The sequence below is a fragment of the Phalaenopsis equestris genome, unplaced genomic scaffold (assembly GCF_001263595.1).
Source record: "Phalaenopsis equestris unplaced genomic scaffold, ASM126359v1 Scaffold000649, whole genome shotgun sequence".
Classification (NCBI taxonomy): domain Eukaryota; kingdom Viridiplantae; phylum Streptophyta; class Magnoliopsida; order Asparagales; family Orchidaceae; genus Phalaenopsis; species Phalaenopsis equestris.
Window position 1 is genome coordinate 159,724 of NW_018165089.1, and position 16,114 is coordinate 175,837.

Here is a 16,114-nt window from a genome sequence, read left to right on the forward strand (position 1 = left end):
GCCGATGGGCGAGTCGATTCAAGTCAAAGTCGTGTGTGGTGCAGTGAGTGTGTGAATTGTGGCGTTCGCGAGTAATCGAGTCACAGAGGGTTCGCCTAAGGCTGTTTGATCTTATAGGAACTCATTTTCGGGCTCTCTACATGTTGATCCTTAGCACTTGCAACTAGAAGTTGAGTGCTTGGAACCACTCATGCGAGTTCTTCACAAAAATGAGTCAAGAAGTGGCTTGAAGTTCTACGGGAGGTGGGCTCCATTGCTAGTCCGCTAAGATGGTCAATAAGAACTCCTAGAGCTAGATCCTAAGTTCTAAGAGTAAGAGACTAAGACCTCACTAAAAATGAGGTCAACACCTCCCCACCAATTTTTGATAGCTAATTGTATTCATTAGATCACCTTCCTTCCCATCTCCAGTTTCTGATTGGGATCAATTGGAGTGTCTACAGGGCTACACCCACTCATCCCAATTTCCTAGAGAAGATCAAAAACAGACTTTTGTTGGGAGAAAATAATTCCTTTCTTCGATCAATCAACCTCCATGCCAAGGAAATAACTCAGAGATCCTAAGTCCTTGGTTTCAAAAACAAATGATTGAGAATCTTCAAAAGAATCCTCTCATATGCATCATTTCCGGTAAGAGTAATATTATCCCCATCTTCAATTAGTATGGCTATCTTCCCATCATTTGACTGTCTGAAGAACATTATATGATCTCCATGTTTTTTAATATTCCCGACCTTTAACAAAGTGTAAATTTCTCGATTCATACTCTTGGTGACTACTTCAGCCCATATAAAGATTTTTTTTTAGTTGACACCTTTGTGTCAAACTTCTCAGTACATTCATAAAAACTTCTTCCTCAAATCCCTATTGACAAAGGCAATCTTCATATCCAACTAGTGTAAAGGTAACAGCCAAGATTAGCTGCAAGTGACAAAAGAAAACTTAGATGATACAATTTTGTGATTGGAGTGCATGTCCCAAAATAATCAATGTCATATGTCTGAGTAATCCATGGCAGCCAATCGAGCTTTCTACTGTTCTAGAAAACCATCTAAATTATACTTAACTGTAAACACCTATTTACACCCGACAGTAGTCTTTCCTTTAGGTAGATCAACCAATTCCCACATACCATTTTTTTCATTAGTTTTTTTCTCCTCGAAAAATAGTCTACTTTCAGAACATACTACATAGTACTAAGAATCTCCATATGTGATAATTATGAGATAAAAGCACAGAAAATGGGTGAGAGATTTTTATATGACACATAATGGGACAATGGATGTTATGATCAAGACCTTTCCCCAATGGGAATGTTGGACTTATTAGACTCAGGTTTCGAACTAGGCTCAGATTCGTGGCTAGAAGACTCGAAACTCAAAGTTGAAGTGGATTAAATATGAGGTAAATGATTAGTGATGACATTAATGCAAAGGATTCATAGACCATTTCTTTTGGTTTGTCCTATGCCACAAGTAGACAATATCAAATGGTACCACGGTCGTATTTTTTCCTATTTCATCTTTGTGATGAACATCATGAGATGACATTATACGAACTTAGAAATTTAAAAGACTCATATGGGGTTTCAGGTTGAACAATCAATGTTGGTGATATACTATTTTGGGAGACTTCATTTGAAAAAAAATTATGAAACTCAGTGGACAAATCTTTATTTTGTTACCCCTAGAGATGAGGTGAAAAAAAAAATATATTATAATTCAAAAAAAGTGACTGCATGGTAACAAACATTTTTTTTAGAATTTGTATTAAATTATTTATACCCATTTTGGTTAGAAGCGTAACCGACACATTTTTTTGCTTGAGGTTCAAGTTTTCCTTGATCATAAAGGAGAAGGAAAAGCTACACACCCAAACATCTTTAGAGATAAAGAAGATGAAAGCCAATTCTTTTGGAAAAAAATTTAAAAAATACTAAAAGGTATTTCAATTTTTAAAATCTTATTGGATGTTCTATTTATGAAAAATCTAGTAGTAAAAAAGGACTTCACCAAAACGATATTTAGGCTCCTAATTGATAATTAATAATGCCAAAGTAACATCTAATAAGTGCTTATTTTTTCTTTTAACGTCATTTTGTTGCAAAGTGTTTACTTAAAAACTTCGATAAATTATTCCTTTTTTGAGAAAATTGACCCAAAATATTTTTGAAATACTCTCGACTATTTCAATCAATAAAAGTTGCATGAGTTTCTGAAATTATGTATAGCATAGTATATAAAGTTTTTAAAATAACTTCTAATTCATATTTTTCTTTCATTAAATAAACTCAATTTAACCTAGTGTGATTATCAATGAAAGTCATAAATCATTTTTTTCCAGGGATGTGTAATATTTTCACAAGAACCCCAGATATCGTTGTTAATCAGAGTAAACTATGTTGTTTATTTGTATACTTATAGAGAAAATTATATACGAAGATATTTAGCAAACTGATAAAATTCACATTAAAACAAAGACAGATTTATATTCTCAAAAAATTTAGGAAACAAGTATTTTAGATATTAAAAATTAGAACGACCTTAACATATTATGCCATAACATAATTTTATTGCCTTTAAAAACAGAATTTAAACCAATAATTTGATATTGTTTATTTGAGTCAAGTGTATCGTCAAAATAATAGAGTTCGATTTTTTTCTTAGCATTGTCAATTATCTTCCCCATGATCAATTCCTGAATCTCACAACAAGAAGAAATAAAGTTAGGTTGTCATTGATTATCAGCAGTAATTTTACAAATGAACAACAAACTATACAATAGATTAGGAACATGGAGAACATCGCGAAGGGTTAACCGAGTGGGAATAATCGACAATTTTGACATTTTTATTGCCTACATATAGTATATAGGAGAAAAATAATTTAAAACAACCACTCATGTGATTAATTGCACAAGAATCAATTATTCACTAATAAGAGAAATTAGAAATAACTCCTAACAGATAAGTGGTCAAAGAGTTACTCTTCTGTACTAAGGAGCAAGACGAAATTAGGGATAATATCGGATATTGAAATAAATTGTGCAAGTGCTACAATTGCCCTTCAATAAAAGGGGCTGCATTCGAGTTAGCAAGCAGTTCTTAGGTGTCTTCAGCAGTGGTTTGATAAGCTCGAACTTCACGCTTAAATTTTGATTTCCAATTTCTAAGTTTACAATAAAACTTCCAACATGTCTCATTTGTGTGTCATGATTTTTGAAATATTCACACCATAATTTTGTCATTTTTGTTAGTATCAACCATTTTTAACACAAGAGTTGAGTTCTTCTGTTCAATGTCATAAAACGATTCGGTATTGTACATCATAATTTTTTTTTTCGACTCTTCACATCTAAATTCAGAATAGACTTATCGAATTGAAGGTAGAGGTTTCCTACTAAGAATTCAAGCCCCGAACTTCATTTAAACTCCGATTAAGTCCAGCTAAGAACATGTTAATGTTCATCTCTTCTTATGGCAAGCATAATCATTTGAATTCTCTCAAATAACATCATAATATTAATCAAGCTCCTGTCATAAAGTGTTACCAACTCATTGTAATACGTAGTAACATCACAATCATTTTGTTTAGATTTTCAAAGTTAAGTACTCAATTCAAAAGTTAGTGAAAAATTTTCAAGTCATACTAGAGATCTCAAACAGCCTCCCAGATATCTTGTGCAGTGCAAAAATATAGATGAGGCTTTTCTATAATATATTCTAAGGAGTTAATGAGTCATGTCACTATCAGAGAATTTTCGGGGTGTCATTTTTTCATATTTGGACCGCTAGCAATAGGTTTTAAAATTTCTACGGATAAATACCCAATTTTGTTTCCCGTTGATTGTCAATTTTATGTATTGAGCCAACTCGAGGTAGTTGCATCCATTAAGTTTTATAACTATGAGGTAAGGTGGTAAATTCTGAGAAAAATATTCAACCAACACACCCATTACAGGAGCTATGGGGTGAGGTGAGATAGTTCGAAATTACTAGAATTGTGTCGATCTGATAGAATTTCTTTGAATTTCGAGCATTATTGCTTGAGAAGAGTAGGGCAGTATCAATGACCCATCTCCAGTGTCTACAGTTACAAATTCGAACAAATAGATCATTGGTTCAGAAAAAAGTCACCCTGCGACGATGCCATAGAAAATAGCTGAGAAAGGAGCGATCGAATTCAGAGCTTCCCACAAACGATGCAAGGTAAACTTTGAAGATCGTGCGAGGAAACTCTGGTGGAGGAAGATCTCACGAGGAAACCTCGACGGAGGAAGGTCGCGCCAGCAGATTGTCACGTTCCTCAATGCTTTTGGGTAAAAGCGGAGTGAAGCGAAGCCACTCTCAACAAGTCTCATGGATTACCCAGTCAACGGAATTCGATTGCGATTTCAAAGGCGATAACCAGCTTTGATACCATGTAGGTCTTGGAGGGGAAAAATAATTTTTTCTCCTCACTTTCATAGAAATGATTGCAGGATAAATAAAGGGAGATGTCTCAGTACATTCATAAAAACTTCTTCCTCAAATCCTTATTGACAAAGGCAATCTTTATATCCAACTAGTGTAAAGGTAACAGCCAAGATTAGCTGCAAGTGACAAAAGAAAACTTAGATGATACAATTTTGTGATTGGAGTGCATGTCCCAAAATAATCAATTTCATATGTCTGAGTAATCCATGGCAGCCAATCGAGCCTTCTACTGTTCTAGAAAACCATCTGAATTATACTTAACTATAAACACCTATTTACACCCGACAGTAGTCTTTCCTTTAGGTAGATCAACCAATTCCCACATACCATTTTTTTCATTAGTTTTTTTCTCCTCGAAAAATAGTCTACTTTCAGAACATACTACATAGTACTAAGAATCTCCATATGTGATAATTATGAGATAAAAGCACAGAAAATGGGTGAGAGATTTTTATATGACACATAATGGGACAATGGATGTTAGGATCAAGACCTTTCCCCAATGGGAATGTTGGACTTATTAGACTCAGATTTCGAACTAGGCTCAGATTCGGGGCTAGAAGACTCGAGACTCAAAGTTGAAGTGGATTGAACATGAGGTAAATGATTAGTGATGACATTAATGCAAAGGATTCATAGACCATTTCTTTTGGTTTGTCCTATGCCACAAGTAGACAATATCAAATGGTACCACGGTCGTATTTTTTCCTATTTCATCTTTGTGATGAACATCATGAGATGACATTATACGAACTTAGAAATTTAAAAGACTCATATGGGGTTTCAGGTTGAACAATCAATGTTGGTGATATACTATTTTGGGAGACTTCATTTGAAAAAAAATTATGAAACTCAGTGGACAAATCTTTATTTTGTTACCCCTAGAGATGAGGTGAAAAAAAAAATATATTATAATTCAAAAAAAGTGACTGCATGGTAACAAACATTTTTTTTAGAATTTGTATTAAATTATTTATACCCATTTTGGTTAGAAGCGTAACCGACACATTTTTTTGCTTGAGGTTCAAGTTTTCCTTGATCATAAAGGAGAAGGAAAAGCTACACACCCAAACATCTTTAGAGATAAAGAAGATGAAAGCCAATTCTTTTGGAAAAAAATTTAAAAAATACTAAAAGGTATTTCAATTTTTAAAATCTTATTGGATGTTCTATTTATGAAAAATCTAGTAGTAAAAAAGGACTTCACCAAAACGATATTTAGGCTCCTAATTGATAATTAATAATGCCAAAGTAACATCTAATAAGTGCTTATTTTTTCTTTTAACGTCATTTTGTTGCAAAGTGTTTACTTAAAAACTTCGATAAATTATTCCTTTTTTGAGAAAATTGACCCAAAATATTTTTGAAATACTCTCGACTATTTCAATCAATAAAAGTTGCATGAGTTTCTGAAATTATGTATAGCATAGTATATAAAGTTTTTAAAATAACTTCTAATTCATATTTTTCTTTCATTAAATAAACTCAATTTAACCTAGTGTGATTATCAATGAAAGTCATAAATCATTTTTTTCCAGGGATGTGTAATATTTTCACAAGAACCCCAGATATCGTTGTTAATCAGAGTAAACTATGTTGTTTATTTGTATACTTATAGAGAAAATTATATACGAAGATATTTAGCAAACTGATAAAATTCACATTAAAACAAAGACAGATTTATATTCTCAAAAAATTTAGGAAACAAGTATTTTAGATATTAAAAATTAGAACGACCTTAACATATTATGCCATAACATAATTTTATTGCCTTTAAAAACAGAATTTAAACCAATAATTTGATATTGTTTATTTGAGTCAAGTGTATCGTCAAAATAATAGAGTTCAATTTTTTTCTTAGCATTGTCAATTATCTTCCCCATGATCAATTCCTGAATCTCACAACAAGAAGAAATAAAGTTAGGTTGTCATTGATTATCAGCAGTAATTTTACAAATGAACAACAAACTATACAATAGATTAGGAACATGGAGAACATCGCGAAGGGTTAACCGAGTGGGAATAATCGACAATTTTGACATTTTTATTGCCTACATATAGTATATAGGAGAAAAATAATTTAAAACAACCACTCATGTGATTAATTGCACAAGAATCAATTATTCACTAATAAGAGAAATTAGAAATAACTCCTAACAGATAAGTGGTCAAAGAGTTACTCTTCTGTACTAAGGAGCAAGACGAAATTAGGGATAATATCGGATATTGAAATAAATTGTGCAAGTGCTACAATTGCCCTTCAATAAAAGGGGCTGCATTCGAGTTAGCAAGCAGTTCTTAGGTGTCTTCAGCAGTGGTTTGATAAGCTCGAACTTCACGCTTAAATTTTGATTTCCAATTTCTAAGTTTACAATAAAACTTCCAACATGTCTCATTTGTGTGTCATGATTTTTGAAATATTCACACCATAATTTTGTCATTTTTGTTAGTATCAACCATTTTTAACACAAGAGTTGAGTTCTTCTGTTCAATGTCATAAAACGATTCGGTATTGTACATCATAATTTTTTTTTTCGACTCTTCACATCTAAATTCAGAATAGACTTATCGAATTGAAGGTAGAGGTTTCCTACTAAGAATTCAAGCCCCGAACTTCATTTAAACTCCGATTAAGTCCAGCTAAGAACATGTTAATGTTCATCTCTTCTTATGGCAAGCATAATCATTTGAATTCTCTCAAATAACATCATAATATTAATCAAGCTCCTGTCATAAAGTGTTACCAACTCATTGTAATACGTAGTAACATCACAATCATTTTGTTTAGATTTTCAAAGTTAAGTACTCAATTCAAAAGTTAGTGAAAAATTTTCAAGTCATACTAGAGATCTCAAACAGCCTCCCAGATATCTTGTGCAGTGCAAAAATATAGATGAGGCTTTTCTATAATATATTCTAAGGAGTTAATGAGTCATGTCACTATCAGAGAATTTTCGGGGTGTCATTTTTTCATATTTGGACCGCTAGCAATAGGTTTTAAAATTTCTACGGATAAATACCCAATTTTGTTTCCCGTTGATTGTCAATTTTATGTATTGAGCCAACTCGAGGTAGTTGCATCCATTAAGTTTTATAACTATGAGGTAAGGTGGTAAATTCTGAGAAAAATATTCAACCAACACACCCATTACAGGAGCTATGGGGTGAGGTGAGATAGTTCGAAATTACTAGAATTGTGTCGATCTGATAGAATTTCTTTGAATTTCGAGCATTATTGCTTGAGAAGAGTAGGGCAGTATCAATGACCCATCTCCAGTGTCTACAGTTACAAATTCGAACAAATAGATCATTGGTTCAGAAAAAAGTCACCCTGCGACGATGCCATAGAAAATAGCTGAGAAAGGAGCGATCGAATTCAGAGCTTCCCACAAACGATGCAAGGTAAACTTTGAAGATCGTGCGAGGAAACTCTGGTGGAGGAAGATCTCACGAGGAAACCTCGACGGAGGAAGGTCGCGCCAGCAGATTGTCACGTTCCTCAATGCTTTTGGGTAAAAGCGGAGTGAAGCGAAGCCACTCTCAACAAGTCTCATGGATTACCCAGTCAACGGAATTCGATTGCGATTTCAAAGGCGATAACCAGCTTTGATACCATGTAGGTCTTGGAGGGGAAAAATAATTTTTTCTCCTCACTTTCATAGAAATGATTGCAGGATAAATAAAGGGAGATGTCTCCCACATTAGAAGACTAATAACATCGGCTATAATTCACAAAATAAAAGAAGGAAATATGAATTAAGACATACCAATAATTCTAACTTTTAGAAATAGAAAAAACTAGTAATAGAATATAATAAAAAATTAAATCTTCCTCAAAATCCAGCAATACCATTGCAGAAACTAATAGAATAATTACTACAATTTAACATTGCCTGCAAGAAGGGGCTTAACTTTCAAATATCTAGGAGTTTCATAATTAATGGATCAAAATTAGCAACCAGAACTATCATCTCCACAAAAAAGTAAAGGAAATATTTAAAGTGAAGATATAATACAATACCTTCTGTGGGTCCAAAGAGAAGATTGACATCTTCAAGACCTGATTCAGCAGAAAAAAATTATTAATAACCCTCAAAGTTCATAAGTTCTACAGATGAAGTTTCAACGAAAAAAACATATACAAATCATTGGCATTAAAACCAGCCTTCTGGAAGGGAGATTTTGATCAATAAAATGCTGTGGAGAGATTGAATGGATGAATGACGCAAGCAACAAGCTGAAACGACTAAGTTTCCACTTCCAATTTCTTTACTCGTTACATTTCTCAACCATTAAGCAGTACTAAACAATCAACAAATTTCCTTCCATCCTGACACTAAAAGGTCCCATTACAACCACAATTAAGATGCCTAACACTATATGATGCTCGAATTGTCTATAATAAGTCAGATAGGAATATTTCTTTCTTTTAAAAATTAAAGAGTTTTCCACAATAGATACGCCGAGCCAGCTTAAGAAAAAATGGAATCTCAGTGTACAATGGCATCCTAACTTCTTTTTGTGCCCCATCAAAGAGTGTTCTGCTTATTACCATTTGCTTTGAATAATAAATAAAAATGCACAGAGCCAACTAAAAAAATGGACTCTCAAGCAAGATCTAAAACTACAACATATCAAGCATGAAGAAGCATTAGTTCGGTGCTTGAAAGTACATCAATCAGTAAATTAACCCATGATTACAATTGGACAAGAATAAAAGTCGAGTTCTTTCACTCTCTCAGTTCTTGATCCTTTGCACTCTATCATGAAACTAACTCACTGCACTCCCCGCTTTACCCACTAAAAATGATATACAGATTGAAATTCTTCAACTTTATTTATTTTCATAACCTTTACAAACCATGAACATGCTTCTCAACATTTTTACATAATCTCCAATCATAAGAACATTAACAAATTCATGGCGATACAATTTATAATTCCCGTAACATTTGTAATCTTTGCCGAGTATATTCATGCGAGCTGCTTTCCACAAATTTTGAGGCATCAAAGCTAGTGATTGTGGCTGCGCTTTAGATTTGAACAGCCAATCAATAGTCCATCAATTGTTTAGTATCCATGTATATCCTTTAAAAGCTTTATATAAAGCTTCTTAAAGTCTAATTATGGTGTTCTCCATCAGTTTCTTGATCTAACCAATTGTTCAAGGATATCATCGGTAAGGTATCAAATTGCCCATTTTCTCTTATTTAATTAACACACTTTGTTTTTTTCTTTTTTTTTTCCTTTTATGGGAGAGAGAAGAAACCTTATTCATGTAGTACCAGATAGACTAAGTGCCCCGGTGACTCTTGGTAGTGCTATGCAATCAAACTAAGGTCAAATGTTTGTTGCTTGTTTAAGCCACTTTTTTTTGTCAAGGTCAATCATCCTTTTTTTATGATTTTTATAACATGGAGTTTCCATAGTTTTTCATTTGTTGACGAACTTCGCTGAGGAAACATGATTAATGTTAACGATATTGCTTTCCATGTAGTAAACTTGATAAGTTTGTCAATACTATAAAATCTAATTGGTACATCCAATGTTAAGCAGATCATACACTATTCATAAAGCAAGCACAGTGAGGAAAGAAAGTTATACCATTATCTATTTAAATGATACGATCCCGATAGAAGATGATAAAAAAGAGATTGGGAAAATTAAGGAGGTTCTTGCCATTAAATTTGAAATCAAGAATCTAGGAGCTATGAGGCACTTTCTGTGCGGCTGGAGAGCTTGTAGGAAAGGGTGTCGACGGATGAACCTTGCAGGGGAGAGGCGACAGAGGGAATCCGATGGTTGAAAAACTACAGGGGAAGGCCTGCAGGGAAGTTCTGGTGGCTAGGGTAAGGTCCCAGCGGCTAGGGTAAGATCCATGGCTCTGATACCATTGAGGCTTTGGGAATTGAACATGATAATATTACTGCTATTGAAAAGAGTATAAATACAGAATACAATGATTTTAAAATAAGAAAAATATAATACCCAAATCTCTCCCTAATAACTACTCCATGATAAAAGAAAAGTATTAAACTAGGAAATACAAGAAATAGGAAATAACTAAAAAGAAAACTAAATAAATTTGCAACACTCCCCTCAAGTTGAAGCATAGATGTCAATCATATTCAACTTGGATTTAAAATTATTAAATAATGGTCAAGGAATATTGTTTGTAAAAATATATAAGAGTTGTTCTGTGGATAGGACAAAAGGAACATAAATTTCTCCTGAATTAAGCTTCGCCTTGATAAAGTGACAGTCGATCTCCACATGCTTAGTACGATCATGTTAGACCAGATTATGGGCAATATTGATGGTGATTTTATTGTCACAAAAAAAACTGCAAAAGAATGGAGACTGGCATACCTAACTCGTGGAGCATGATGCGCAACCAGAGAGCTTCACATACCAAAAACAAAACTCGGATTCAGCACTGCTAAGGACAGCCACGGACTATTTTTTACTTTTCCATGTGTCAAGATTTTCCCATATGAAGAAGCAATAAATCGAGGTAGATCATTGATCATGGACGAACCCGCCCCAATTGGCATCCGTATAAACTGCAATCGAGCGTGAGATGTGATGAGAAAACAACAAACCTGAGCTCGGTGAGTCTTTTAAGTAGTGGAGGATTAGATGGGCAGCGATAAGATGGTGCTCATAAGGATCATGCATGATCTGACTGACTATACAAATAGCATGACAAGTGTTCAGGTGCGTATGAGCTAAGTAAATGAGTTTCCCCACTAGGCATTGGCAGTGCATCTTGTTCACTGGAACGGCATAAGGAATGTTTGTCAATTTCTCATTGGGATCAATCGAAACAACTACTGATTTGCCAAAAAGAAGCTTTGTCTCGGTTAGTAAATATGTCAGAGATTTTGCACTAAGAAAGACTAATGTCCTGAGAGGGCCGAACTATTTGCATGCCTACGAAATACCGAAGAGAACTCAAGTCCTTTATCTCAAAAGATGCGGCCAGGATGTCTTTGAGAGATTCCAAGAACAGTTGATCATTACCTGTGAGTAAGATATCGGCGACATAGACGATGAAGATGGCAATACAGTGATTGAATGAGTGGCAAAAGAACATCGTGTGATCAAATTAGACCTGACAGAAACCAAGGCCCACAACAACTTTTGCAAACTTGCCAAACTAGGCCCAGGGGAATTGTTTCAATCCATAAATAGACTTCCGCAGTCGACACACTTGTCCACAGGAAGAGGTTAAATCAAAGGCTAGTGAGAGACACATATACACCTCCTTCGTGAGATCATCGTTAAGGAAAGCATTCTTGACATCTAGCTAAGGTGCGGGCCAATCAAGATTCGCTACAAGGCATAACAAAACCCGAATGGTATTTAGTATAGCTACAAGAACAATCGTCTATTCATAATCAATTCCATATATTTGTTAGTAGCCTTAGGGGACCAACCACGTCTTATTGCATTCAAAGAAATCCATCGGAGTTAAATTTGATGCTGAAAAACCTACATGCAACTCACTACTTTCTTTCCTCAAGGAAGATCAACAACATCTTAGGTATGGTTGTGCCAAAAGGCATTCATCTCATCCATGACTACAGCCTTCCATTACGAGTCAACCAATATTGCCTCAATAGTGGATAGGAGACAACGATCCATCATGGAAGTGGCAAATGCTTTGTAACGATCCATCATGGAAGTGGCAAATGCTTTGTACAGTCGAAGATAAGCTGTGGAATGAAATGTATTTTACTATGGCATAAAGAGTGCATAATTGTTTAAGTACCTCAATGGGGGAATTAAACTCCTCATTCAGAACAAGAGTGATCCCCATATGTTGAGAAAGCATCGTTCAGGGGATGTCGGCCGTAGCAGATACTAAGACCTGCAGCGGAGCAGCGAGGCAGCGGGCTCGAGTGTAGGGGCATTGGGATGAGTCTCAACCGAGGGTTTAGTATACTGAGTATAGACACGGAGAGTGGATAAAGTTATGTTGGTCTGGTTGGTGGCAGAACAAGTGAGACTGAAGGTTCCTCAAATATAATGGTTGTAGGAGTAGGTAGACTATCCAACGGGGTTGGAAAAGAAACAGTGTCCAGAAAATCTAGCTCCCCCTCGCTTCAGTGTTAGGGAAATAAGGGGCATTATTAAAAAAAGTGACATCAGAACTCACATAGATTTTACTGTTGGTAGAATCAAAACATTTAGAGCCTTTTTGAGTGGCTGAATAGCTGAGGAAAATGCATAATTGAGTGGAAATCAAGTTTATTCTGAGTCAAGGCTGTGTACCTAACAAAGGTCGTGCACCCCCAAATATTTTGGGATCTAAAATGGAGAAGAAACGATTGGTAAGAATACACGACATGAATACGAATAAAGGGGTCCGATAAGTGGCGGTAAGGACAACGTCATTCCAATAACATTTAAGGTCATTAGTTTGGAACATAATTGAACGAGCCACTTCAAAAAGGTTTCGGTTTTTTCGCTCAGCTATCTCATTTTGTTGAGAGGTATTCACACATGAGCTATGATAAAGGATGTCTTTACTCACCAAGAATTCTTTCGATATAGAGTTAAAGTACTCGCGATCATTGTTGGTCCAAAGAACTTGAATAGAGGTTTTGGATATTGTCAAAATAAAGAAGTGGAATTTTTTAAAGATCACTATAGCTTAAGAATTATCCTTTAATACCTAATTCCAAGTCATTCGAGTGTGAACATTAATTAGAGTAAGGAACCATCGTTTATTGGTATAGCTTGCAGTTCGAGAGAATCGTTCGAGAAGATTCCATAAATAACTATAAACAGTGAAAATGGAGAGGAAGAAGTGTAACCGTGGGTGGATATGGTACACGATGATATTTAGCTGAATGACAAATTTCAAAGTATATGATTTTTTATCAATAAATGTCAGAGAATACAATTGTTTTAAATAATGAAAACTAGGATGACACAAGCGATATTGTAAAAGCATAATTGGACAAGCAGTAGACAGGTAAAAACTACAACTATGAGATTCAGTGTCCACGTCAACAATGTCATTTTCTTGAAACAAATAGAGTCCAGTTCCAATCATCCTCCCCAAAAGACAATCCTTAAGGACACAGGCATGGGGAGAAAATTAAGGAACGCAATCAGGGTCATATGTCAACTTACTGACCGATAAAATGTTACAATTAAGGAAAGGTACGTGTGCCATGGATTTCAAAGTCAGCTCGACTGTTAGTTCTACTAAAATTTTACCAGGAATAGAATTACATGAGTCATCTGCAATTTTAATAGTGTCTCGTCCGGAGCACGGAGCATATGTCGAGAAGAATTAAGAGCATCTGGTCATGTGGTTTGTGACACCTAAATCAATAATCCACAGACTAGAAGTAAAACCAATGATTTTCATAGAAATGTTACCTTGACGAACATCGAAGTTTGGCGGGCTAGAAAAAAACTGACTAGATCCAAGCTGTTTAATTAGGTGTTTCATCTGACTCTTGATGGAATCTGATGATTCGGGGATGGTTCGAGAGGGGGGCGGCTAAACTGTTGTGGATTTTGAGGTTGTAGTGAGACCTTTAACAAGGGAAGATTTGATTGATGATTTATTTGTCGGCTTCCAGTGGAGCTTCCAACACTTGCCACAGGTATGATAGGTTTGTAACAAAAATCACACGTGGGGTGTAGAGCACCATGATTGGTGCACGACAGCGTGGCAGAGTGTGGAGCACTATTGGAGACCAAGGCTGAAGACTCGCTTGAATTAGTGGAGTTGCCGAGCATAACAAGTCTCCGGCTTTCTTCTTGGAGGATCTCGGTGAATGCCGCAGAAGTTGAAGGAAGAAGATCACTGCCAAGTATACGGCTGCAGACTTCATCGATATCCTTGCTTAGGCCGGCCAGAAATTGGAACACACAATTCTTTTCCAAATTTTTTTTGAAGAGGGAAGGATTCGTGGGACAGTCCAACATGTAAGCATAGTATATGTTACATTTCATCCATAAGGCAATCAAGTCTTTGTAGTACTGTGTCGTTGTCTTTGATCATTGTTTTGCCTCATGAATCTTATTAGAAACTTCAAAGAGTTGTCAAAAATTTCCTACGCCCGAGTAGGTATCTCGAACAACAGTCCAAAGAGCACTAGCAGACGGAATAAATAGATACAAACAGTCAATCGAGGTTTCCATGGAATTCATCAGATGTGACATAACCATTGAATTCTCCACTTCACAAGCTGCACATGGTGGGTCAGTCTTTAGAGGTTCACGAATCGTACCTGTGAGAAGGCCGAAGTTACTCTGACCTTTGACGAACAGTGAAAGAGCTTGAGACCTTCGGAGGACATTTGAGTTGTCGATTTTGTGAGTGATAATCAGAAAATTCATGGGATTGTCATGTCCTCCGGTCTGCGGAGAGGATGAGGTAAGTGTCAATCCTCTGGTGGACTCAAAGACAACACAGATGAAAGCTCGGTAGTGAAGGAATCCGCCATGACTCTGATGGAGCCAAAACTAAGGTTTGGGTGTCGATACATAAACGTGGACAGTTCCTTATGCAGTTGACAACAAAATAAGGCCTGTGAGAGGAGATTGCAGTAGCCAGGAGGGAGTTCCGGCAGTAAGAGGGCATGCAAGGGAAAGATCTAGCTGCGTGAGGGAGCTTTGACGATCCTGGAAAAAGATCTAGCCAGCAGGAGGAAGGTCAGATGGTGGAACAACCAGTAGAGGATCAACCAGTGGCGAAAGAGCTTATATAAAAGGGTATTTGTGGCTGAAACCTATAGAACTATAGAGGAGGGACCATAGGGACGAAATCTGGCTGCTGAAAAAACTGCAAGGGAAAGCCTGCAGGGAAGTTCAGGCAGCTAGGGTAAGATCTGTGGCTCTAATACCATATAGGCTATAGGAATTGAGTAGATAAATTTTATTGTTATTGAAAAGGATATAAATACAAGATATAATGATTCTAAAACAAGAAAAAATATGTAATACAAATCTCTCTCTAATAACTATTTCATGATAAAAAGAAAGCCATAAATTAGGAAATACAACAATTAGCAAAATAACCAAAAATGAAACTAAATAATTTCTAACAAGGAAAATTCATAAATTGATGGGAAAATTTATCTATCTGTCACACACTAGACTTGATATCATTTATTATGTCAGAATTGTGAGTCAACATATGAATAGTCCAAAGAAAAAACATTTGGAAGTGATTTATAGATATTAAGGTATCTTAAAAAGACCTCTGAAAGAGAGTTATTGTTTTAAAAAAATTAGACAATAGGGAAGCAAAAGTTTACATTGATGTTAGTTGGGCAAGAAAACTCACAGACAAAACATCCACATCTAGGTATTGTTCTCATGTATGACGAAATCTTGTCACATGGATGAGTCACGAAGTAAGTAGTGATCTCTAGAACTAGTCCAAAATCTGAATACCGAACACTTGGGGAATTTGTGAAAGAATGTGGATCCAAAGGTTACTAAATAAGTTGAAAAGCTCTGCAATCAATTTCATAAAGATGTTTTGTGACAGTCAAGCTGATATTAGTATTGCAACGAACCTTATGCATCATGACATGGCCAAACACAATGAGATTGATACACACTTTATCTTTTCAAAAATTAATGGTGGCATTATTCACTTAATCTACA

General features: G+C 35.5%; 1 protein-coding gene across 4 annotated transcripts in view; it reads right to left on the reverse strand.

Moving 5' to 3' along the window:
- LOC110030072 (trihelix transcription factor GT-1-like) overlaps positions 1-16,114 on the reverse strand; it is a 54,162-nt gene that overhangs the window by 36,156 nt on the left and 1,892 nt on the right. For all 4 annotated transcript variants that reach the window (XM_020732621.1, XM_020732619.1, XM_020732622.1 and 1 more), the window contains exon 2: positions 8,496-8,534. In XM_020732621.1, coding sequence (XP_020588280.1) covers positions 8,496-8,534 — 39 coding nt within the window. The remainder of the gene's footprint in view (positions 1-8,495; positions 8,535-16,114) is intronic.